We start from the raw sequence: 23,550 nt of genomic DNA on the forward strand, positions 1-23,550 counted from the left end.
CAAAAAGAAAACTATAACCTGAATAATTCTGTGTGATATTCTGAAAAAAGCAACCCTAGGTGACCAGTAGTTGCCAGGTGTTAACAGTGGGGGCTTCAGTACAAAGGGGTAGCCCACAGCAAGTTTTAGAGAGACCAAACTGTTTTGTTTCCTCATTTCAGTAGTGGGACATGACTCTCTCTGTATTTGTCAAATCTCAGAGTTATATACCAAAAAGTAAATTATACTATACATAAATTTAAAAACAGTTTTAAGATGTATATTTGCAATATATCAAAGGATATTGCAAGTTGTGTTTATCTTGAGATTTTAATATAAAAAACTGAACACAATCAACACATTAGCAGATGAAGGAGATAAAAACAAATGGTCATCTCAGATGCACAAAATATTTGAGAAACTTTAAAACCCATTCCATGAATTAAAAAAGCTAAGTAAATCAGGAATAGAAGTTCAAAACCCTTCCCATAAATTTAAAAATCTAAGTTAAACAGCAATAATCTGTTTCAGGAGTGGTGGCTCACACTTGTAATCCTAGCTACTCATGAGGCAGAGATCAGGAGTATCAAAGTGCAAGTCAGCCTAGGCAACAAACGAGACCCCCATCTCAAAAATACCAACACAGAAAGGGCTGATAAGTGCCTTAAATGGTAATGTGCCTGCCTAGCAAGCGTGAGGCTCTGAGCACAAACCCTGATACTGAAAGACAAGTAAATAAAGTTCCTTAATCTGATAAAGGTCTACCATGAATACAAGCTATCGTTCTTAATATGAAATACTAAAAACATTCTCTGAAAGTGGAAAGGTAACCACTGTGGGTACAAAAAGAAAAATGAGTCAAAAGTAAAAGAATTGACAACGAAGAAACAAAATTATTATTTCAGATGGAATGGTGCTGTACGTTGAGAATTTAAAAATCTATAGATGAGTATAACAAGTTAGCTATTCAAACACCCAACAATTTAAATTAAACTTTAACCAACTGTATACTTTACAACAGCACCAAAACTGCGATGAACTGTGAAAGTACAAGGACGATCTCAATGAAACCACACCGAGAGTGCTTTCGCAGTGGAGTTGAGGGGCCGTTAAGAGAACAGAGCTCATGTACATCTCAAGCAGCCTCCTGGGAGTGTGCACTTTTACTGCAGCTATCTTGACCAAGCAGGCAACACACTGACTCAAGACATGCGATAAGAGGTTATGGGGTTCTTGCTGAAAGAACATTTTACAAAGCATACACATTCTCTTCTTTTTTGAGGAGGGGAGGGGGCAACTGGTGTTTGAAGTCAGGGCCTACTGCTTGCTAGGCAGGCACTCTACCACTTGAACCACACCACCAGCCCTTTTTGCTTTGGTTATTTGGGAGATAAGCCTAGCTTTATGCCTGGACCATGGTCCTTCTATTAGGGCTTCCCTACGTAGCTGGGATATCAGGCACATGACACCATGCCCACCTATTGGTTGAGATGGGGGTCTCTCAAACTTTTTGCCTGGGCTGGCCTTGAACTTTGATCCTCCTGATTTCAGTCTCCCAAGTAGCTAGGACTACAGGCGTGAGCCACCATGCCTGGCCTCGTTCCTTAATTTTCTATCAGTCACATAACCTCTATCACATAGCCCCCGTTCTTTCTCGACATTGGATAAAAGTATCCTAGGAAGGAATTACAATAAGTCAGCTCTGGTTGCCTATGTGAGCTTTCACTTTCCCTGCCCCCTCAGACACGCATTCAGCACTATCTGCATCTATGTTCCCTGAACTGCAATTTCTAAGACCCCCCCCACCAGATAAAGTTCTCTATTATCTCATAGCTTGAACTGATCCATAGAACCAGTAATAAACAGACAAAATATACAAAATGGCACGGAGGAAATCATAAAATGTTGAAAGAAGACACAATAAATGGGAAAATAAGTGATGTTCATGGATTGGAGGACTTAATATTGCAAAATTCACCCCAAAATAAAGTATGTAATCCTAATGGAAACCAATGAGATTTGGGAAGACTGATAAATCAACTCTACAATTGTGCAAAAGCCAAGAATAGCCCAGATCAAGGGGGACGAGGCAGGGAGGGTAACACAAGTGTTTTTTGGTTAATGAGTAAAATAAATAGAAGACAAGCAAAATTAGTATGTATCATTAAACCAGAATTTCTAAAGCCAAACAACAGTAGGCATATCTAAGCATTCCCTAAATTAGTTTTAAAACAGACTTTTAAAAAAATGTATTGGAAATTGATTTTTAAAGAGATAAAAACCGTCATAAAAAAAAAAAAAAGCCTCCAGGCCTCACCTAGTGTCACAAAGTGTCAGTCCACTGAAAGATCTAAGTGCTGGCCAACCACCTTCGAAGCTGACCATGGCCACAAAGGAGGTGCCACCGCTCGGACAGCAGCGTCTCAGGGCTCTTTTCGGTTCAGCAGCCATCACAGCGACTGAGCCCAGACTCTGACACTTTATTTATGATCATTGTTTGAAATCGCTTGTCACCCTTACTTACAAATCACAGAGAAGCCGAGATGTTTATGTGGCCTTCTGCCAAAATAATCATCCCACAGTGTTCGCACTTAGTCCCAGGAAACAGTATTAGAAGACTTTGTTTGGGTTGTGTTTTGTTTTGAGACAGGGTCTTGCTGCATAGCCCAGGCTGCCCTTGAAATCGAAATCCTCCTGCCTCAGCCTCACTCAGCTGGATTGTAGGCATACACTACCATGTCCCCCTTAGGTTTTAAAACAAGAATAAAAGGGAGCTGGCAGAGTGGCTCAAGTGGTAGAGTGCCTTTCTAGCAAGTATGAGGTCCTGAGTTCAAACCCTAGTGCTGCCAAAAAATAAAAAACACAACACACACACAAGAAAACCAAAGAAAAAAAACTTCCCTAAATTTCCTGCATATTAAGTCTAATGAGCTGTGATGAGGTACATTAATTCACTTAGCCACCTTATGAAAATGTCTGTAAGAAGACATCTAACTTGTAAAATGGAACTAACGCATTGTCATAGTTCTAGAAGACTCAAAGGCCAGAAATTCCATGTTGGTCTATATCATAAATCCTGCAAATTCAAAAAGCAAAACATACTGGCCAAACAATTACTGGTTTCTTCTGTGTATGATATCATGTTTCTTCACTATAGCCTGAAATTACATTCTATCTTTGACCAAAAACCATAGCTAGTTAAAACAATAAAATAACCAAAAGCAGCATCACAGAGATTACAAGAGGCAGGAATTATTTTCCAATCCCAAATTCTGCCCCTACATTATTACACATTGTCTCAGTTCCTTCAAACTGAAGGAATATTGATGACAGCATTAGCAAAATCTATACTTGACTCATCAGAAAAAGTATTTTTATTTAATTCCAGAATTTTTTTATTCCAGAACTATTGAAACAAACAAGGGATCAGGAATGAACACTCTCAAGAGAAAACAATTTCAAAAGTAAAATCACCTGGCTTTGGGATGGGTTTAAAAAATCAGGGCAAAACCAAGCACCCAACAGAAAATAATCAAATTCAGTAGAAAAAAACTCTTGAAGGATCATGGCTAACTGGGTTTATACACCTTTGATTCACTTCAAATTCATGTAACCCACAAAGAATTGCTCCTTTGTGAAGGTCCCAGTTCATGTTTAACAATGGAGTAGCAGCAGACAGATTACCTCCAATGTGACTGATCTTTCATACTCTATGTGATTCAAGGCAAATATTTCTTTCCCTCTCTCTTAAAGCCCTCCCAACTGGGTCACAGAGCCCCTAAGTGTTTCCTAGCCGTGTGTTTGTATTTGACATTGAATACTTCCCAGGCTGATGATAGAAGTCAGCTCCTTACTAAATATTTTCTGTAGCAAACCATAGCTGACCCCTTTATTGTCTTCAATGGACTAGGATGTAGATTTATGTAATTCTCATGATTTCTATTTCACCATGAACCTAGAAATCCATTCCCTTTCCTTCTGATTTACCTTTCAATTATAAGTAGACTAGCTCAGTTCCGTGGCCTCTATTCAAACGCTGTAATATTGGTTTTTTTATTACTACAACTTTATTAGTTCTGAGACTCTGCCCTGGAATTTTTTTCCAACCATGTAGAAAGGAGAGTAATGGAGTAGAAAGATTACATGATTTAACATTATAAAGACCTATGTCATACCAGCTGTGACACTTCAGATAAACAGCTAGCTTCTGGGAGCCTCTGTTTCTCATCTATGAGCTAGGGATATTTTCTGTGAAAGGCTGTTTTAAGGATTTGTGAAACAACTATGAAACACTTAGCATTTAACAGGTGTTCAAATGATAAGGGTTCATTAAATTTTTATCCTGGTAAAATATACATAAACTTTACCATTTTAACCATTGGCATTAACCATACTACCATCCATCTCTAGAACTTTTATCAGCCCCTACTAAAATTCTTTACTAGTAAGAGTAAAAATGGTTGCAAAATAGTAAAAAAAAAAAAAAAAAAAAAAATCCTGTTTTGACATTAGAAATTTAATGATAGTAGGAAATGTCAGGATGTCAGAAACTGAAACTGAATCCACCAGAAGGGACAATTTTCCAGGATCTAGCAACACCTTGTGAGATTTGAGAAATACTGGAGTGACCAGTTTGTTCCTGACCTGGCTATTCCAAAGAACTTAACCTTGATTTGCACCTGTTTTCAGTCCTGGACTGGTCAAAGTCCTGCTTATCTCCCCATAGGAGAGAGTGGGTGCATGCACCCACTGCTCCTTGTTAGAAAGACCCACACCACCATCCTGCCACAGACACTGGCTCAATGTGTGCAAACCTGTTTCCCAATTTGCAAAGGCATTCTGCGCCCAAATAGAACTGTCTTTGGTTGTATTTTAGCCTCATTTATGATTTCTTGGCTTACAATACTCATTAAACAGTAACTCTGCATTCCTCTCCGCTCCACCCAACAGCAATCCACTTTCTATAAATTTGACTAATATAGTACTCATGTAAGTGGAATCATATGGGAGAAGAAAAATATATTTTTCTTCCACCCTTCTAAATTCTCAGCTGAGACTTCCATAACAAAAGGCAGATTAAGCATCCAAATTTACTTAATGTAAGTTTTATATGACACAGTTTTCATAAGGAAATGAAGACCTAAAGAAATAAAGCCAAGTGTTGTTATACTGGTTGGATGAAGAGTGGGGAGCCGTGTGAAAGGTGATAGGATAAGAGAGACATGCAAAGTGCAGTAAACCAGGGGACAGCAAGACCTGCTCGTTCATTCTCTTCAGAGGTGGGGACACTGCTTTCTCTGGGGGTAGGGAGGGAGTCTCTCACACGATGTCCCATGATCTGCTACCGGGAAGAAGACTGTGGGAGGTCAGAGAGTCCTCACTGCCATTTCTTAAATTCCTTCATCTTAAAATACTCTGTATGCCAAGGTACCATATTTTGGGGTGGTGTTCCTGAACCCCATTACATATACCATTTGTCCTCTTTGTGACTGGCTGATTTTACTTAGTATGTCTTTAGGGTTCATCCATGTTAAAACATGTGTCAGAATTTTTTTCCTTTTCAAGGCTGAATAGAATTCATGTTTATATACCACATTTTATTTACCTATTCATCTCTGGATGAACACTTGGCTTGCTTCCACTTTTTGGCTATTATTAGTGATGCAAATGGCAGGTATTTTAACAACACATTTTTATATCAGTGCACAATCAAAAAAGTTTATCCTCAGCCCACATAAAACTTTTTTAAATGCCTTCTTCAATAACCTGTGTGAGGGGAATACCGATAGAGCCTACTTTCTACAGAACTCTATTTAAGAGTTCCCATTAACCCTTTCACAGAGAAGTGAAATATTCCAAGTAACTAGACTGAGGAAATAAACAAACTGCTAATACCCAACAGCTATTAATAAATTGTCAAATTAATACACAAAGCAACCTGCAATTTGAAAATGCCAATTATAAATTGTAAGGAAAACCTGTGCATAATAGACCACTCTGCATTGTGTAGATTCCCACCCATTCAGGGTTTCCAGTGTGGCCTCAGTGGTTTAACAAGTTGAAAGGCATGCAGACTCTCCCACAATCTGCTCCAGGGGGCCAGTTCTCCATGAGGCAAAGCCACTCATGTCATTTTCAGGTTTATCTCCAGTTTATTTTCATGTATTCTGATCTCAGATGTGCCTGCTCTTTGGATTTTTCTTTTTTTTTTTTTTTGACTCAGGTCTTGCTATGAACCCCAGGTGGCCTCTTACTTGGGGTCTTCTTGCCTCCATCTCCCAAGTAGCTGGGATTATAGTTGCTTGACACCATGCCTGGCATCATGCATCTGTTCTTCAGATTTCCTTTTGAAGTGGTTGTAGCATCTTACTGGTTACTTCATTAATAACCTTAATAAATATCAACGTACTTGTTTTATACCTGTATAACAGTCAGACTTTTACACTCTTTTGAAAATTTATCCTTTGAGCAATATAAGTAATATCCACAGGAGTTAATTCCATGCTTCTCCATGTGGCCTGTGGAGCAGTAGCTGGCCACCCCTTGAGATGCCTGTCAGCAGTGCAGGGTGTTGAGCTCTTGGAAATTTGGGGCTTAGCATGTCTCTTTCACAGACACACTGAAGTCAGAGCCACCCAGGTGAGTACACAGCATCAACTGACCTCAGGCATAGGAAAACCAGATCTACCAGTCCCTGGGGTTGGCCAACTGCTGTCTCCTTCCTGGCTTCCTGGGAGACTGTACACTGGAAGTGGGCTCACTGCCAGCAGCCAGGTGTCACTTTGCCTTCATGCCTACGCCAACACACAGCCTCCCCTCCTGTACAGGGAGCCACACTTTAGGGATTGAAAGTAAGTGTCCAGCTAGGAGCCTCAAGCCTCAGATAGCCAGCTCTCCACTAGGATGGCATGGGGTTGGGAAGATCTTAGATAGAGAGTCATTTGTGGTTCTTTAGAGTACAAGCATCCCTGATTTTAAAAACCATATGAAACCAAGTTTTGGACCCAAGGCCCAAACTCCTGGGATTCCATATACCAGGTCAGACCACTCACCTGTGTGTGACAAATAAAGAGCCATGGTGAAGGGCAGAGAAAGGAGATTTATTGTGCAGCCTGGGACTCGCCATGGGAAGAGACAAAGTCAGTACTTCAGCCCATCGTCAGCCATCTTCTGGTTACAGATATGAGCTTTAGCTTCAAATAGACAAAGAATTAGGGCAAGCGGCAAAAGAACGAATAAACAGTCCCAGTCACAGGTGTATTACAGTGCTCAGGTTGGTTGAGTGGGACCTGGTTGACCATTATCTCAGTCCTTATTCTCCAAGGGTTCCAGAGAAATTGTTATAACTTTCATCACTTGAGGGGAGCAATATAGTTGCCATCAGATTACTCCTGCTCCACAGTACAGCCTCATCATTATAGGTAATTGTCCTCATTTGGAGGGTGGTCTGTCCTGCAAGGCTCCACTGAGCCTTAGGGGAAGTTTCAGTCCCTTGTTACCAGTCGTTCCTGTCCTTTCTTGATTCCAAGGTGGCTGCAAGAGAGAATGACTCAGAGCAAAGGACAACAGGTACAAAATGGAGACAGAGATGCCAAGCTTTTCCCTCATTTAGTTAATTTGGGGGCCCAAGTAAGGAGTCAGGGCTTTTCAGCAAAAGCAGTTAAGGACCTCTTACACTTAATTTTTGTATATAATTTCTCTTGTTAGAGAAAATGTAACTTTTACCTCTAATAATGAAAATACAGTTAAGAAACACAGCTTTGGAGCTGAGGGTAACATTCACTGTAAGAGCACTTGCCCAGCACGTTGGAGGCCCTGGGTTCCATACCTAGTGCCATAAAAGAAGAAAAGTGAAACACAGCCCATGGTTTCTTTTATCACTGTGGGGTTCCTCTGCCTACATTTCCAGGTCTTCCACTTACTAATTCAACCAACACTTGATTGCCTACTCCACATTTGCATTATGGGCTTTACAGTATGCTGAGGGAGGGTGTGGAAGCCGCTACCTGAAAAGACTATTGAAACAAACAAGCAACAACAACAACAACAAAAATTTTTTTTTAAATGCTGAAGCCAGGTATGGTAACTCACAGCTATAAACCCAGTTACTCAGGAGGCAGGGATTGGAAGGATCTTGGTTAAAGGGCCAGCCTGGGCAAAAAGTTAACAAAACACCATCTCAACCAAGAAGGTGTGGTGGTACACACCTGTAATTCCAGCTACATGAAAGGCTTAAGTAGGATTGTGATCTGAGGCTGTTCCTAGGTAAAAGCCCAAGACACTTTCTGAAAAATAACTAAAGCTGAGGTGGAATTTTAGAAAATGAAGAAAAAGTAAAGCAAATTTAGAATGTGAATACTATTGAATTATATATATGTTATGTTGAAAAAACACAGGAAGTTGGGAGGAGTGTTCCATCCTACAATAAACGTAAGTTAAGGACAGAAAATACTGAATTCTAAGCAGGGAATTCAAGTAGAGATCTCCTCCTGCTCACTGCTCAGTGGAAAAGAGATTGGTCTGTCCCACCCCATCCACTGATATCCTCCCAGTGGTGACAGACAAGTCTTTCATTTGGCTGGTCAGTTTAGATTTACATTGCATTTGTTCTCTTCCGGCCTTGATTCTATCAAGTGTTTTTGTGTAATTAATGTGTGCAGTGATCACTGGCCAGGACCCCTGGTGGGCACTGGGCAGGCATCCTCATTTAACCTGCCCAGGAGCCCTATAAGGCAGGTCTCACTCAGAGTAGCTAGGACTTGCCCAAACTCAGCACTAGTACACAGAAACCCGGGAGTGACTGATTCCTGTGCCCCCCCCCCATGCTGCCTTGCTCGACCCTGCTGTTGACATTGCCACAACTTTGTAAATTAACCTACCTCCACCTAAAATTAACTCAAAGTAAACAGATGTTTTTTGGAAATAATGGTAGCAATGGCAATTTTCAGAGGAGAAAGTCCTACTTTTACTAACAGTTGTGGGGAGCCAGTCTGACTCCCCTAATCAAGTTACCAGCTGACAACAGACAAGGAGACAAAGCTCATGGAGCACCAGACTTTTGACACTACCCTCCTCTGGCAGAGGAGACTGCCTTCAGGTGTCAGGCAGAATGAGCAGCAACCAAAACGGGGTACAGAGTCAGAGGACAGAGACTCACCTGCTGACTCTTCTGCACTGGTGCAGAAGAGCAAGGGCAGATGTTACAGGCTTCCCTTCAAGGCCTTATCTGATTGCATCAGTTCAAGTTGAAGGTATGGACTGAAGTAAACAGATTAAACATTGTAGCCTTGAGCTCAAGTCATTAACCAGGACAGTTATCTGATTAGTACTTCTACCATACCAGCTTAAACCTCAAACCATCCAGGCCACAAAAAGCAATGAATTCAAGATGCCAATGTTTTTAAGGTAATAGTTATCGCTTTCCTTAATGTTTTAACACAAAAAAAAGAAAAAGAAAGAAAGAAAAGGAATGATGGCAGTGTCAACACATAAGGAAAGAAGAAATGCACGCTGTAATATTGATCTCCAAGCCAAGAGCAGAGAAGGTATCCCTTTCTGGTTCATTTTTCACTGGAAGGGGACTTCAATTCTAGTTTGTGGTGCAGGTGTTAGTTCTTCCAAATGGCAGCACAAACAGGTTTTACCTCATGTGCAAATAACTGATAAGCAGTGGCGCCATCCAGAAGCCTGGGTTATGTTATACTGACCTCAGGAGGAAAGATCTCCAACAGCTACAGGAGCACAGAGGCAGGAAGGGACACATAGGTGTGTTTGTAGATTCCACCTTATATCCATGAGTCAATAGTAGAAATGATCAGTGCATTGCTAGGTAATCATTTCTTCAATGTCCACTAATCAATACTTACAATTAGGACATTTTAGTCCAAAACAAATTTTCATCTCCATAAACAGAACTTGATAGAAATATTGATGGATAGAATGTGTTCTACAATATATTTCTTATTTAATTTTTTTTTGGCAGTACTGGGATTTGAACTCAAGGCCTCATGCTTGGTAGGCAGGTGCTCTATCACTTGAGCCACTCTGCCAGCCCTCCAATACATTTCTTTTCCACTATTGTGGCATAGATGCCTTTGGATATATTACTTCCAGAGAACCCACACTGTGTAAGGTAATTGGAGGGCCAGGAAGGTATAGCAATATAAAATAGAAATAAGGACCTAGTCCTAATTCTGAAGGAGATGAAAAATATGTTGACAGATGAGAAAAACTGAGTAATATGGGTGGCCCAAGGAAATTAAGATTTTTCACTAGCAAAAATGGTAAAAATTCAAGTTTGATAATACACTATGTTGAAGAGGCTGAGGAAAAGAGGTATTCATGTACATCCCTGCTGAAGGTGTAAACTGGTATGGCCCCTGTGGAGGGGTGCTACAGTTTGGATGCTGAGTGTCCCCCAACGGCCCATGTGTTAAAGGCTTGGACCCCAGGGTGGCACTATTGGGAGGTGAAGGAATGTCAGGAGGGAGCTAGGGCCTAGTGGGAAATGCCCCTGAAGGATATTGTACAACCCCAGTCTCTTCCTCTTCTGCTCTCTGGTCACAGGATGAGCAGTTTGCTCTGTCATAATATTCAGCACCCCCAGCAGGATCTACTCCAACATGCATGGGAACTTCTAAAACTATGAGCCAAAGCAACCTTTTTCTCTTTATAAAATAACTTTACCAGGCATTTGTCATAGTGATGGAAAGCTGACTAACAAAGGGTGATTTAACAATTAAGAAAACTAACGCGACTTTGACTGCGCAATTCCACATTCAGACGTTTACTCTGTAGATACGCTTGCACAGATGCAAAATATCAGATATGAAAAGCGATTCTTCCCTGCAACTTTCTTTATAATTGCTTGCTTAAAAAATATATCTGTAATATTTTCCTATTGGTGCTGTAACAAATGACTACACACAGTGGTTTAAAACAACATAGACTTTTGTCTTATTGTTCTGGAAGCCTAAAGTTCAAAATGGGTCGTGTCGGGTTCAAGTCAAAGGCTGGTTCCTTCCAGAGGATCCAATTCTGTTCCTCTTCCAGCTCTAAAGGCCTCCCCACTTCCTGGCTCCTGACCTGGCATTCCTCTAGCTTCCCCATCACCCCTTGGCTCTGGCCCTCTGCCTCCCTCTTTAAGGACCTGTGTGGTTGATCACATTGGGATAACACAGGCTGCTTCTCCCCATGTGATGATCCTTAATCACAAAGCCCCGTTTGCCATGTAGGGTAACATATTCACAGGTTGGGGGGATTATAATGTGGACATCTACTCAGCCTACCACAACAGTAAATAATTAGAAACAAAATGAATCTCCATCAGGAGTGTACTGGTTAAATTATGATAAACTCCTAAAACAGGATACTATATAGTTGGGTTTTGTTTTGTTTTTTGGTGGTACTGGCATTTGAACTCAGGGAGCATCTACCACTTGAGACACACATTCTAGCCCCTATACAGTTATTTTTTAAATGAGAAAACTCACTATGTAGTAAAGAGAAAATTCTCCAAAATATTATGTTACATGAAAAAAAGCAAGAGTACAGGACAGAGAAAGAAAAGAAGCATGTATAATTTGCTTTTGTATATAATGTTTAAATTATCTCTGGAGTAACATACCAAAACTAACAGTGGTTGCCTACAGGACAGGAAGTGGGAGGTATCATTGCAAAAGTGAGGCTTTTATTATATATCTTTTATAGTTTTTGATTATTGAAACTTGCAACTGTATTACTTATCTAAAAAATAAAATAATGAGGTCTAGAAAGAATAAAAAAGAAAAAGTATAAACAGAATCCTATAGGGCAGGGATCAGTGTACACTGGAATCAGAAAGGCCAGTTTCACAGCAGAAGATACAACATGAGTGTGCCAAACAAGGCCCTGGGTTTAATCCCCAGAACTCAAGAAGGGAAAAAAACAAAAAGATCAAGATGGTACAAGATTCCAATACTGCATAACCAATTACCCCCAAACTTAGTGACTTAAAACATCAAATATCATCTCACAGGTTTCATGGGACAGATAACCAAATGGAAATATGGGTGAAAGACTTGAACAGGCACATCATGAAAGAATACTCAAGTAGTCTATAAAAATATATGGAAAAGTATTTAGTATCATTAGTCATTGAAGAAGTAATTTAAATTGCAACAAGATAGCTCTGCATATTCAGTAAACTAGCTAAATCAAGAAGGAGAAAAAAAAAAACCAGCATTGACAAATATGTAGAGCAACCAGAAGTCTCTCACACACTGCTAGTGTGACCACTCTGCTAACCTGAAGTATCTACTAAATCTGATTTGGCAGAGTAGTCCACTGAGCAGTGCTTCCTGCTCCTAGGTAAAAACCAACAGAAATGCACACATGTGCACCAAAAGACATGTATGAGAATATTCTCAGCAGCAGCATTTGTAATATCCCCAAACTGGAATCAACCTAAAGGTCCACCATACAAAGAACAAATAAATTACAGGATACATATACCACAGGACACTATATAATAATGAAAAGATAAACCACTACTCTATTTAACTGCATGGTTGAATCTCACAGGTAAAATATTAAGCAAAAGAAGCTAATGGCAAAAAAAAAATCACACACTATCTACCTGTTTAAAGAAAATTTTAAAAGGAGATGAAATGAATGCATTACAATAGAAATCTAGGAGTGGCTACCTTAATAGGTCAACAACTAGAAGGGTGCAGGAAGAGGGTTTTGGGGTCAAGGAGTGTTATTTTTTACTGAGTGGTGATATTATGGATGCATTCAATTCATTAAAGTATAATCAAGACCTGTTTATTCTATTGAATGCATACACTTCAATTAAGAAATAAATATCGGTTGTCTAGGGAAGAGGGGAGTAGGGATGCACTCAATCAGCAGCACTATTCTCAACTCGGGGAATTAGTTCTCTAGAGAACTAAAGTACATGCATGATCCTGAATAAGCTTTTTTAACCTGTTTGTCTCTCAAGCAAACAGGATCTGTAAGTCTATCTTTGATTTTTGCCTTTTTTGATTCTGGGCATGGGGCCTACGGCCTTGCGCATGTTAGGCAAGTGCTCTGCAACTAAGCCACACCCCCAGTCTGTGAGATCATTTTTAAAACTAAAATTCTGCAACTGGTTTTCCAGTCCTTCACTCTCTCATTCTAAGGTTAGTAAAGGGATTCACTAGACTCAGGAAGGTGAAGATCTTATCCTGGTCTCAAGGCAATTTCTCATGGGAGAGCTGGGCGTATATATTGATTACAATATACTAGAATAACAAAGTTATTGTAAAATAATTAATGAAATGAAGCCTCAGTATATTGAGAGAAATTAACTTTGATTTAGGGGTTTGGGAGAGTAAATAGAAGCACCAAGTCTGTGAGAGATGGTGATGTCAAGGAGGTTTTAAAGGGTGACTAGGTGGGCACGCAGTGAGCGCATTCCAGGCAGAAGTCAGGGGGCAGAAGGGTCTCTGCGAGAGCCTGCCTCCTCCTTCTTCCAGTCTTCATTGAGGAAAGCCTCTGAGCGCCCCCAGGATAAACATCTTCAGTTTTGCCCTAGACTTGCCACCCAGCCCTATGTAAGCACACACAGGGAACATCAGTGTGAGTTGTTTACTTTAGGAGTGTGGTTCCACCTGAATTTAATGACTCATCCAGGCCACTCTTAGATGATGCTGGTGAGCACAAGCCCCTCCTTGAACCTGGTTTGCTGGTTCAGAAGAGACAAGTTGTAACAGTGCTTCCTTTGCTGATCAAGACCAAGCAAGGCTGAGTCAGCAGGAATAGAAGAGATCCGCAGCTAAGGTGGGTGAACCTGAGTTACCCAGGACACACAGCTTCAACTAGATACCTCCTTTGGCTGACTGAGCATCACAGGTCAGGACTGAAATGACATTTAGTATTTTGAGGGGGATTTTAAGTTAAGACTGTTTAAAAGGTATTGCTTTGAAATTGCTAAGTTTTAAATTTGATTTTTATAAGCATTTATTTCTTAATAAGATTTGAATTATAGCCTAATTGAAAGAATTAATATTCTCTAAGGGCTAAGACTATTTGAGAAAAAATGTTACACAGATTTGTTGAATGATTCCTGGGCTTCAGTAAGAAATTCCCTTCTAGTTTTCTCCAGCCTCCCAGGTGATTCAGAGCATGTGCTCCACGGTAGTGCAAAGATTTTGTTAGGTCCTCTGGCCCAAAAAATAAGATTACTTACATAGATCCTTAATCTTACCAGATAAAATGAGACTCTTAAAACATCCATTTAGATGAGAAAAGAAAATGGGACTACCATACTGACCTGACATTTTTAAACACCTGATTTTAAATTAACTTTACCCAAAATATACTCCACATTTCTTTCACATTTCACTGGAGCATAGCCCTTCTGTTGTAAAGGAAAACATCTTTCTTCTTCTTCTTTTTTGTCTTTTCTTTTTTGGTTCTAGGATAAACCCAGGGCCTCGCACATGTTAGGCAAACACTCTGCCATTGAGCTACATTCCAGCCATCTTTTTTCTTTTAAGTATACCATTCTTAAGGAAACAAACTAGGCATCTAGCTGTTAACAGTAATACCATTCCTTCAATGTTTGTTTAGGGCAAGCTCCCTGTGAGGCACTGAGGACAAAACAATAAACAAGACAGGGTCTTGCCCTCTTCAACCACAGGAAGTAGATGTTGAAAAATTAACAAAACAATTACAAACTGTGATTATTGCTATGAAGAGAAAAATGCAGAGATAGTAATATCAGGGTGGGGCACTCCCTATTTTAGGGAGTCAGAGAAGGACTGGATGAGAAGTGACATTTAAGCAAAGACAGAAGGTCATTAGGATTCAGACCTGCCAGAGCAGGAGGAAATAGTATTCCTGGCAGAGGGAAACATTTGTACAAAGAACTACAGTCATAAAATACCTCACACCGACCTCGTGATGAGTTTGAAGAGGCAGCTAGATCATAATAAGAGCTTCAAGGGCTCTGGGGCAGGACAGAGGAACTGCAGAAATCAGCAGAACCTGCAATCATGACTTAAGTGGGATGGTGCCTTGGGGTGCCTGATTCCAGCAGGGAAGAGGAAGGAGGAGCATTTTTGGGGTACACTTTGGTGGTGGAATAAACAGACATGCCTGTGGGGGGGTGGGGAGAAGGAGTGGGGAGTGAATAAGAGGAGTCAACAATGACTCAGATTTCAGGCGAGAGTAACTGGGAAGATGGCAAATATTAGTGGAGAGACAGGTTTGGAGAGACAAGTCCAGTCTTTCAGTGTATGCCTCAGTCCCTCATCACTGGGATAATTTAGAATTCCATTTAGTGGAAGCTGCAGCCTGGCCTATCCCAGGTTTATGTGTGGGTGTACATGAAAAGAAATAAAGATTAGAAAGGAAAACAAATAACCATTTTTATAATCAACCTGACAAATAATCAGAACGCAGTATTTGTAACTGACATGGAGAGTTTAGGGAGCAGGAGCTGGGGGTGCTTATCTCAGTGTTGTATTTGATAAATAGTTTTTACTTAGACTATGTGTTTCCTTACATTTGTCTGTTTACTCTGACTGTACTTGTTTAGATTTGAGCTAAAGGCTCCCAAAGCCACTCCGTTCTTTTCACTAAGAAATTCGGGAAGAGAAAAAGCAAATTTTGGTGTGCATTTTCCATGTTATTTCAGACGTGGGTTATCTTTCCAATAGTGAAGTTAGTTTAAGAAGAAAATGTGATGTGCAGACCAAGAAGCCAGCCTGGGATATATAATAAGACCCTGACAAACACAAAAACAAAACAAAACAAAAAGTATAAATATGTAAGCCAAGAGTGCAAACCATTATGTGCAACCCTAGGTTGTGAACTTATTTGTCCTTTCCCCAAGGAATCATTTCTTGGCTCATTGACTTATTATTCTGTGAAAGAGTAGTAGCCTGACATCCTTTGTCTGTTGCCGGAGTATCATCCAGCTGTGGGGTTTGACAAATCTGTTTTTATTGGATTTTAATGACTGTCTACAAAGTAATAGAAAACTAAGCGTGTGGAGACCAGAGGGACACAAGTGACTTCAGGGGTCTTTCTAGTAGCTCCTTAGTGTTGCCCTTAGGTATGTTTAATCCTTAAAAGCACTTAAGAAGGATCCTTCATCTTAATCAATTTCCTGATACAGCTAGTCTTGTAAAATGTTGTTTGAAATCCCTCAATAATAAAAGGTACCATGTAAACACCAGTCTTAAAATGTTTCACAATACTGTTACCAACATACTGTTAATATAGAAAAATGTTATAATTAATAATAATTTTATATAATTATAATACTTGTTAGTATTGTATCCATGGAGTGCTTCCATTTTCTGTGAAAGAATTAATAACTTCAGCATCAAGCAGAATCAGGCTGAATATAAATCCTGATGTTAAAAGGGAATTTAGAGATTATTTAATCTTGTCCTTTTAAATATTTGCTAACCATGAATGACTTAGTAAATATGTGTCCAAAAAGGTATTTATTAGACCGTGAAAGTTTCCTAAGCCACAGGGTGATTTTTGAATTACTTGAAATGAACAAAAGCATTCAAGAGTAAGTGAAAAACACAGGTAGTCATTCTTCATGCATAAATTACTTAACAAATATTTCCCACCTCAAATCCAATGAGCTCACATATAAATGTAGAGTTCACACACGTAATTAATTTCTTATACAGCCCTTCTGATCTGGCTCCCGTTGACTTTTGCACCTATCTCTTTTCTCCCTACCCCCCAAACAACTCTTCTTTTCTCCTCCTCCCTCTCCCCCTCTTCTTACCTATAGCTCTATTAATCTTCCTCCTCTGAGCCTTGAACCCACTGCTCTCTCAGATCTCAGGGCCTATGCACTAGGACTTCTTTTCTCCTTGGGACTGATTTCCCCCTTTCTTTTCAGGTCATTCTACAGGCCTACTACTTCCTCCTGGAAGCCTTTTGCCATCTCCCCTTCCTGGGTCTCAGACCCCATGGAAGTTCCAATAGTTCTTGGGCAAGTCCCTGCTTAGCTGTCCTAGGATGGCCAGAACTTCTGCTGTTCAACCCCTAATCCTGAGAACACAGCTGCAACGTTGTCACAGGCAGGGTGAGCAAAAGGATGGATCAAGACAGTGATCAAACACCAAACATTCTGAAATTTACAGTTTGCACCATTAAACAACACAAACCTGAAGAAATAAAGTTTCTATTGTAAAAGATATGGTGCACTTCAAATCATTTCTTCCCTAGAGAGAACTACACAGCAGTTGACATGGGACAAAAAAATAATCTTAGCATTATTTTACCTAAATTTCTTTTCAACAGGTTTGATAAAATGTAGCGTCCAATAAGTTTTAAAAAAAAGAAAAAGCAAATGAAGGAGAGTGTTTAAAAATCCTATCAACACAAGCAAAAATTTTTTTTCCCTCAGCAAATGAGTTAAAAGAAAGGAAAAAAAGTCTTTAAAACTTTCTTTTTGAAAATGCCCTTTAAAAATGCCAGCATCTAGCTCCACAGAAATTTGGACTTGGCCTGAATGTTTTATTTCTAAAACGTTTCAAGAAGGGACTGCTTGGTTTTGAGAGTCAAACTGAATCCTTCTATAAAGTTTTAAGACCTTTCAAGTGTCCACATAAAACACGGACCTTGTAAGAACAAAAGGGCAATAAAACAGCTTGGGCGGGAAGGGGGAAAGAAGCGCCTAGGACAAAGTCCCAGGAAAGGATGGAAACCCCAGCAAGCCAGGGTGTAAGTGCCCGCTCCGGACACCTCTGGTCGCTAAACTGCGCACCTTTGGCCGAACACCGGAAACAACGTGGGAAGAGAGAAAAACGAAGAAATCCTTTTAAAAAAATGCTGCGTGTCTTATCTTGTGGAACCCCTAACAGATCAAATGCCGGGACAAAGGTCATTCCCCGTCTCCGCTACAGGACAGACGGACTGGGGGGCTGCGCGGGTGCACGTGGGGTCTCCGCAAACATTGCTGGCATTTTAGAAGCAGGTGCGTTATTGACGATCAAGGAACCGGACTACCAAAGTGAAGTGATGGCAGGGGTGGAACTTCGTGGGGGAATTTCGCGAGGGACGCGTTAGGGGCGCTCGTCCCCCCGTCTCCCGGGGAGAGCAACGCGCGAGCGGAGGCGCCGACCGCAGTTCCCACTCGGAAGCGTTAGAGCCGCGCAGCCGCTCGGGGCGCCATGCTGGATCCCCGAAGGCCCCGGCCCGCTCCTCCCCAGTCCGGCCCGGCCCGGCTCGGCCACCTTACTCTGGGGCTCCATGGTCAGCTGCTCCCGGGGCCCCACGGGCCGAGCGCCAGCGCCGCCGCCCTTCTAACGCCTCTCCTCAGCGGCCGGCGTCGCTCGGGTTGCCGTGGCGACCGGGGGCGTGGAGGAGGCGGGGCCAGGAGGACGGCGAGAGGGTGGGACCAAAAGTCGCGAGGAAATGCGGGCGCGCGCGAGCGCCGGAGCGTCGCCGGGGGCACCCAGCCAGTAGCCGGCCGAGGACACCGCCCCTGAGAGGCCTGGTCGGGCGCCCCCGCGGGACCGCGCTCCGACGTCCTCCGCGGTGGGCGCTGTGGGGCCCGAGGGCGTCATCCTGAGGCCGTCTGTCCGGACCTCCCGAGCGTCGGCGAGCCGGCCTGGCCGCCTCCTCCTCCTCCTCCTCCCTCGGGACTTCGCCGCAGGTAACGGCCGGACCCGGGCGGCCGGGGCGGGGCCGGGTGGGCGCACCTGTTGCGGCCGGGCCGGGAACGCCTGCCCAACGTTGGCCCGGGCGACCCGCCCCCGACCCCGAGGCACCGCTGCCGTGGGCGCCCCCTGGTCGGGCGCCGGCGATTGCCCTGCAGCCCCCCAGCCGTCCAGATGGGGGTCCCTCTGCCCCCCCAGGGCTGTGCCCAGGCCACCGAGGGCCGCGCGTGGGCCCTGTGGTCCCGCTGGGCCCAGACTCGGGAGAACCCCTCCGCCCTGCATTGCTCTGTCATCCCGAGTGTCACGTTGCAGGCCCCGGGCCCGCGTCGGATCTTTCCGGTTGGTTTAGTTTTTTTTTTTTTTTATGGTGTTTCACTATCCTCCCGGATTTCGATTGAATTCCTGATTCAGCCCACATGTTTTGTAGCACAACTTGGTATAGGGCTTTTGGACGAATGGAACATTACCTCCCGCGCAGTCATCTTGAGTGAGACTTGGTTTGGGTTTGGGTTTAAGGAAGCCGGGAGGATCCCAAGGATCCCAAGTTTTATCTGGTATGTTGTAGAAATATTCACAACCCGGAATGTGTCATAGGGTGGGGGGGGAGACCAGCCGGAAGGAGGAGAGAAAAAATGGAGAGGAGATAAGCAGGAGGATGGGAGTGGGCGGGGGCGGGGTGGCGGGGGAGGGATCCCAGGGTTGATTTAGTGCTCAGGTCCCCAGATTATGACCTCTCTATCAAATCCCACCGCTGCTCCAGACAGCAACAGAGGAAAAGGAAGGAAGAGCCCTTGGGGGAGGTCATGTAAGTGTTTGTCCATCTTTGCCACCGGAGAGATTTGCACTCCATGGATGACAAGGACACCGTGCAGAATCACTTACCTCGTAGAAAGTAAATCATGCAGAGGTTAATTGAACCTGAGAAGCCTATATTCTGTGGTGGAAAGCCGAATTAGGCTTCCCCTCTCAGACTGTATGGGGACCCTTTTCAGATTAATTGTCAAAGCAAGAAAGTTTATGTGTGGATGTTGACAAGCAGTAGGATTTATGAAGAACTCATGATTCACACGCTTAAATACTGAAGTAACAAATTCAGGTTAGAAAGAAAACACGCATATGCCCCCATCTCTAAATTTCAGGAATAAGTTAAGGTACTGTGGTACCATAACTGCTTGTTCTGAAGCTTAGAGAGGGGAGGATGCATTTTTAGACAGAAAGTATCTGAGAATTTCAGTGCTTCTGTGCACAATGTTATTCAAACTCTGGTTTTTCATAAGCAGACTTAGGAAATGGCCATCTCATTAATATACAAACATAGTGATGCTTATCAGTACAATAAAAAGTCTTAAGACAGTGATTTAAACAAACAAACAAAAATCTGGCATTATTGGCACAAAACAAGAAGGTAAGGTTATGATCCTTCCAATCTCAGCCTCCCATGTTATCTAAGAATACAGGCATGAGCCACCAGCACCCGGCTTTGAACTCCAATTAAGCAAAACAGTATCTCCCTGTTATTGATTGAATGGTGTCCTCCCCAAAAAGATATGCTGAAATACCTCAGAATATGACCTTTGGAAACAGAACTGTTGCATACAGAACTAGTTAAGATGACGTCAAGAAAGGTTAGGCCCTTTCTTACAAGAGAGAAGACGGTGAAGACAGACCACACTCCATGTCATCAACACCAGGTGATGATACAGGCAAAGACAGGAGTGATGCAGACACAAGTCAAGGAATGCCAATGATTGCTGGCCACCACAGAAGCTAGGAGGAAGCAAGGAAGGACTCTACCCAGCATTGCAGAAAGAAGTCCACCTTGATTTCAAACTTCTAGTTTCCAGACCAAAGAATAAATCTGTTCTGAGCTTCGCAGTTTTGGTACTTTGTTATAAAGGCCCTATGAAACTATTATAACACCCCTTGTCCCCCTAAATTAATTCCATCCTTCTTATTAGATTTTGTATTACAAAAACTTATAGCCAATTACTTTGAATATTAATAAAAATATTATGAAAAGTAAAAAAAAAAAAAAAAAAAAAAAGAAGGTAAGGTTAAATTTTCCAAAACAGTAAATGATTAGGCATTTGTTTTTTGGTTTTTTTTTTTTTTTTTTAAACTAAGGAGAAAGAAACAGCATTGCAGATCTCCATGCAAAGGTAACAAGGACTGAATTTGGTGGTTACAGATTTCCAGGTTGGGAAAATGGGGATATGTATCAGTGACGTACTTTGTAGTAGTTTAGTATTATTTTATAATTCTTGAGGTTGACATTAAGGAAGTTTTATTCAACAAATAAATATGAAAAGGCATCATTTGATTTTAGGGCATGTGTGGTGTACCTGTGGAGAAAAGACTGGTTAATTTGCAGAAGCGGGGAAGAAAGTCACTAAAATGTCCAAGGGAAGGACAATATTCAGTTTTCCTTTTTCCCTCCAGCACCACAGCTCAATGTGCCTATTAAATGAAAGAGAACTTTAGAGTCATTGCTACTACTGGAGAAAATAGCTGAGGTCAAAAGTTGCTAGTGGAGTGTTGGCCTGGCCAAAGTCTTATTATCCCTTAAGGGGGTGTTCAACTATTGTGTTTATTTTTACTGCCTAGTTCAGTATGTTATTGGTGGTCAAAGGAAACAATGAACTACTGTGGTTTTGGTTTTTTTTTTTTTTAGTTTTTATCACTTGCTAGAATAGTTACATTACTATTTACTTCACTGACCCTTAACTAAATGTATCACACCCAAGCACTGTTACCAGAGAATAACATGGTAGCAATGAAGACATGTAGTCTTTCTTTTTCTTATTTAAATCTCTTGGGCACATCAGAATCTGAAGTAAAAGTAACTCTAGTAGGAAGTTAACTTTATTCAGTGCAAATCAGATGATTAAAAATCATAGCAAATGAATATGTTAGTTCTGTCCCCCTCTCTTATATGTGGGTGAAAGGTTTTGTTTTTGTTGGATGAGGGGGTGTATTTTTTAAAAGGGGTTCTGGGGTCTAAACTCAGTGGCTATCACTTGAGCCATGCCTCTGGCCCTTTTTGCTCTGGTTATTTTGGAGATAGAGTCTTGTTTGTCCCAGGCCTGCCTGGACCATGAGCCTCCTGTTTTATTCTTCCCACTGCAGCTATGATGACAGGCACGTGCCACCATGCTTTTTCCATTGAGATAGAGTCTCCTGAACTTTTTGCCCTGGCTGGCCTTCAACCGTGATCCTCACAAGTAGCTGTCGTTGCAGACTTGAGCCATTATGCCCAGCTACTTTTAATTTTTTTTTTATTTCTTTACCAGAGTGAAGGGTACTTTTTCTTCCTTCTGTTACTTTCTGGAACCATTAGGTAGTCGAGTCAAAGGTAGAAATTTTGCACGTTTTTTGTGTTTTTGCGTTGTCCCCTAAAACTTCACAGACTGCACACAAATCCTTGTACTCACAGGAATGCCCATCTCTCAGCTCTTTGGTTCATTCATAGTGTAATCCTGCTGCTGGACCTTGCTGTCTCCCCTCCCTGTCCTGGAAAGTCTAGGAATGCCCACCAAATGTACTTTTCTCTCTTTCTGGAGGCACTGTACAGTTTGCACTTAGCCCTGTATGCTCTTGTGGAATTTTCTGTTATTTTATGTTTATTGATCTTGTACCTCAGATTAAACATTTTTGGAGCTAAATCCATGATTTATGCTTCTTCCATATTCCTTTTTATCCAGTAGTGAGCTTGTAATAGAGTGGTATCCAGTAGTAGGATTGTAATAGGACAAGTTTCAGTCAAGGGAAATTGTAGTAATTTCTAGCTGTGGCACTTTGGGAAAGTCAGGAACTATTAGTTGCTCATTAATGACCTGCAGTGATGGTTTATCGTAGTGATAATTAAACTAAATTAAATATGATTTTAATATGAATGATATCTTATATGTTACAAAGAACTTTTTAACTATCAAGGGCTGTTATTGATTCCAACATAGAGCAAACATTTATTGAGCAATCTGTATGTTAGACACTTCCTGGCATCTGGGTTGCTTTTCATGAAGGTTAAGTAGGAACTGTCCAGACTGATGTGTATGTGGGCAGGAGGGCTTCCTAGCAGAGAACAGGTTGGCAAGAGGCAAGAAGGCAAGAGACAGCAACTACTGGTAATGGTTCTTTGTGGTTGACTGTCTACAGCCTATACATTAGAACAGAGGGGGAGAAGTGAAGCCAGAGAGATAAGTGGAGCTACAGCAGACAGAACCTAAAGGCTATGGTTTTATCCTTAAAAGTAGTAAGGATTGGGGTCAGTGATAGAATTAGTGCATTTGAAGAGGATTAAAGATTGGTGGAGAGCCAAAATTGGAGGTGGGAAAAAAAAAAAGACTGGGAGATTTTTAGTCATTCAGTGAAGAAATGGTAAGGTAGAATTGGCAAGTCTTGGCAACATAGGGAGGAAGAAGAGGAGAAACCACAGATAACTACTGGTGTCTGACTTGGGGGGTAGGGTGACTTGTTCTGTTATTTGTTGAAGTCTAGAACACAAAAAGAAGGGAAAATGTTCTTTTTAAGGAGTGGAGAAAATGGGATGGGTACTGAGTTCAGTTTTGAACATGAGGGCCTCAGATGCTCCCCATTTACGTTGGAAGGGTCCAGAAGCACTAGTTGGACTTTGGGTCTGGAAAGAAGTCTGTGAGGAAGATGGAATATTAAAGATTCAGTAGTGGAAGTTAAAATAAGAATAACTTCTTCCGGGAAACTGTGCAACAAGACGGGGGTTGAAGATAGCACCCTGGGGTACACATATTTTACATGGAGGGGCCTGGCTGGTGGAAGGATCCAAGGAGGCTAAAGAACAGTGACCAGAAGCTGAGAACCTGGAAAGGTAATTAAAGAGCCCTTGCGCTTGTGGAGTTTGTGTCTGGTCTTCCCTGAAATGGTGATGCTTTCT

At 41.7% G+C, this 23,550-nt stretch overlaps 2 protein-coding genes across 12 annotated transcripts in view; one reads left to right on the forward strand and one right to left on the reverse strand.

The window, feature by feature from the left end:
- The window catches only part of Fank1 (fibronectin type III and ankyrin repeat domains 1), a 114,818-nt gene extending 96,472 nt beyond the window's left edge, over window positions 1–18,346 (reverse strand). For 5 of the 9 annotated variants that reach the window (XM_074078079.1, XM_074078085.1, XM_074078080.1 and 2 more), the window contains exons 1-2: window positions 18,221–18,346; window positions 7,032–7,512 (exon numbers count right to left, since the gene is read on the reverse strand). In XM_074078079.1, the coding sequence (XP_073934180.1) occupies window positions 7,032–7,056 (25 nt within the window). In that variant the 5' untranslated portion in view covers window positions 7,057–7,512; window positions 18,221–18,346. The remainder of the gene's footprint in view (window positions 1–7,031; window positions 7,513–18,220) is intronic. The other 4 variants (XM_074078078.1, XM_074078084.1, XM_074078082.1 and 1 more) reach the window with 4 other exon arrangements.
- The window catches only part of Dhx32 (DEAH-box helicase 32 (putative)), a 56,789-nt gene continuing 46,867 nt past the window's right edge, over window positions 13,629–23,550 (forward strand). The window contains exon 1 of one of the 3 annotated variants that reach the window (XM_074078075.1): window positions 13,629–13,782. The gene's annotated coding sequence lies outside the window, so the exon portion shown is untranslated. Of the gene's footprint in view, window positions 13,855–18,380; window positions 18,638–23,550 lie in introns of those variants that run through there. The other 2 variants (XM_074078074.1, XM_020179357.2) reach the window with 2 other exon arrangements.

This window comes from Castor canadensis, chromosome 7, assembly GCF_047511655.1.
Source record: "Castor canadensis chromosome 7, mCasCan1.hap1v2, whole genome shotgun sequence".
Lineage (NCBI taxonomy): Eukaryota > Metazoa > Chordata > Mammalia > Rodentia > Castoridae > Castor > Castor canadensis.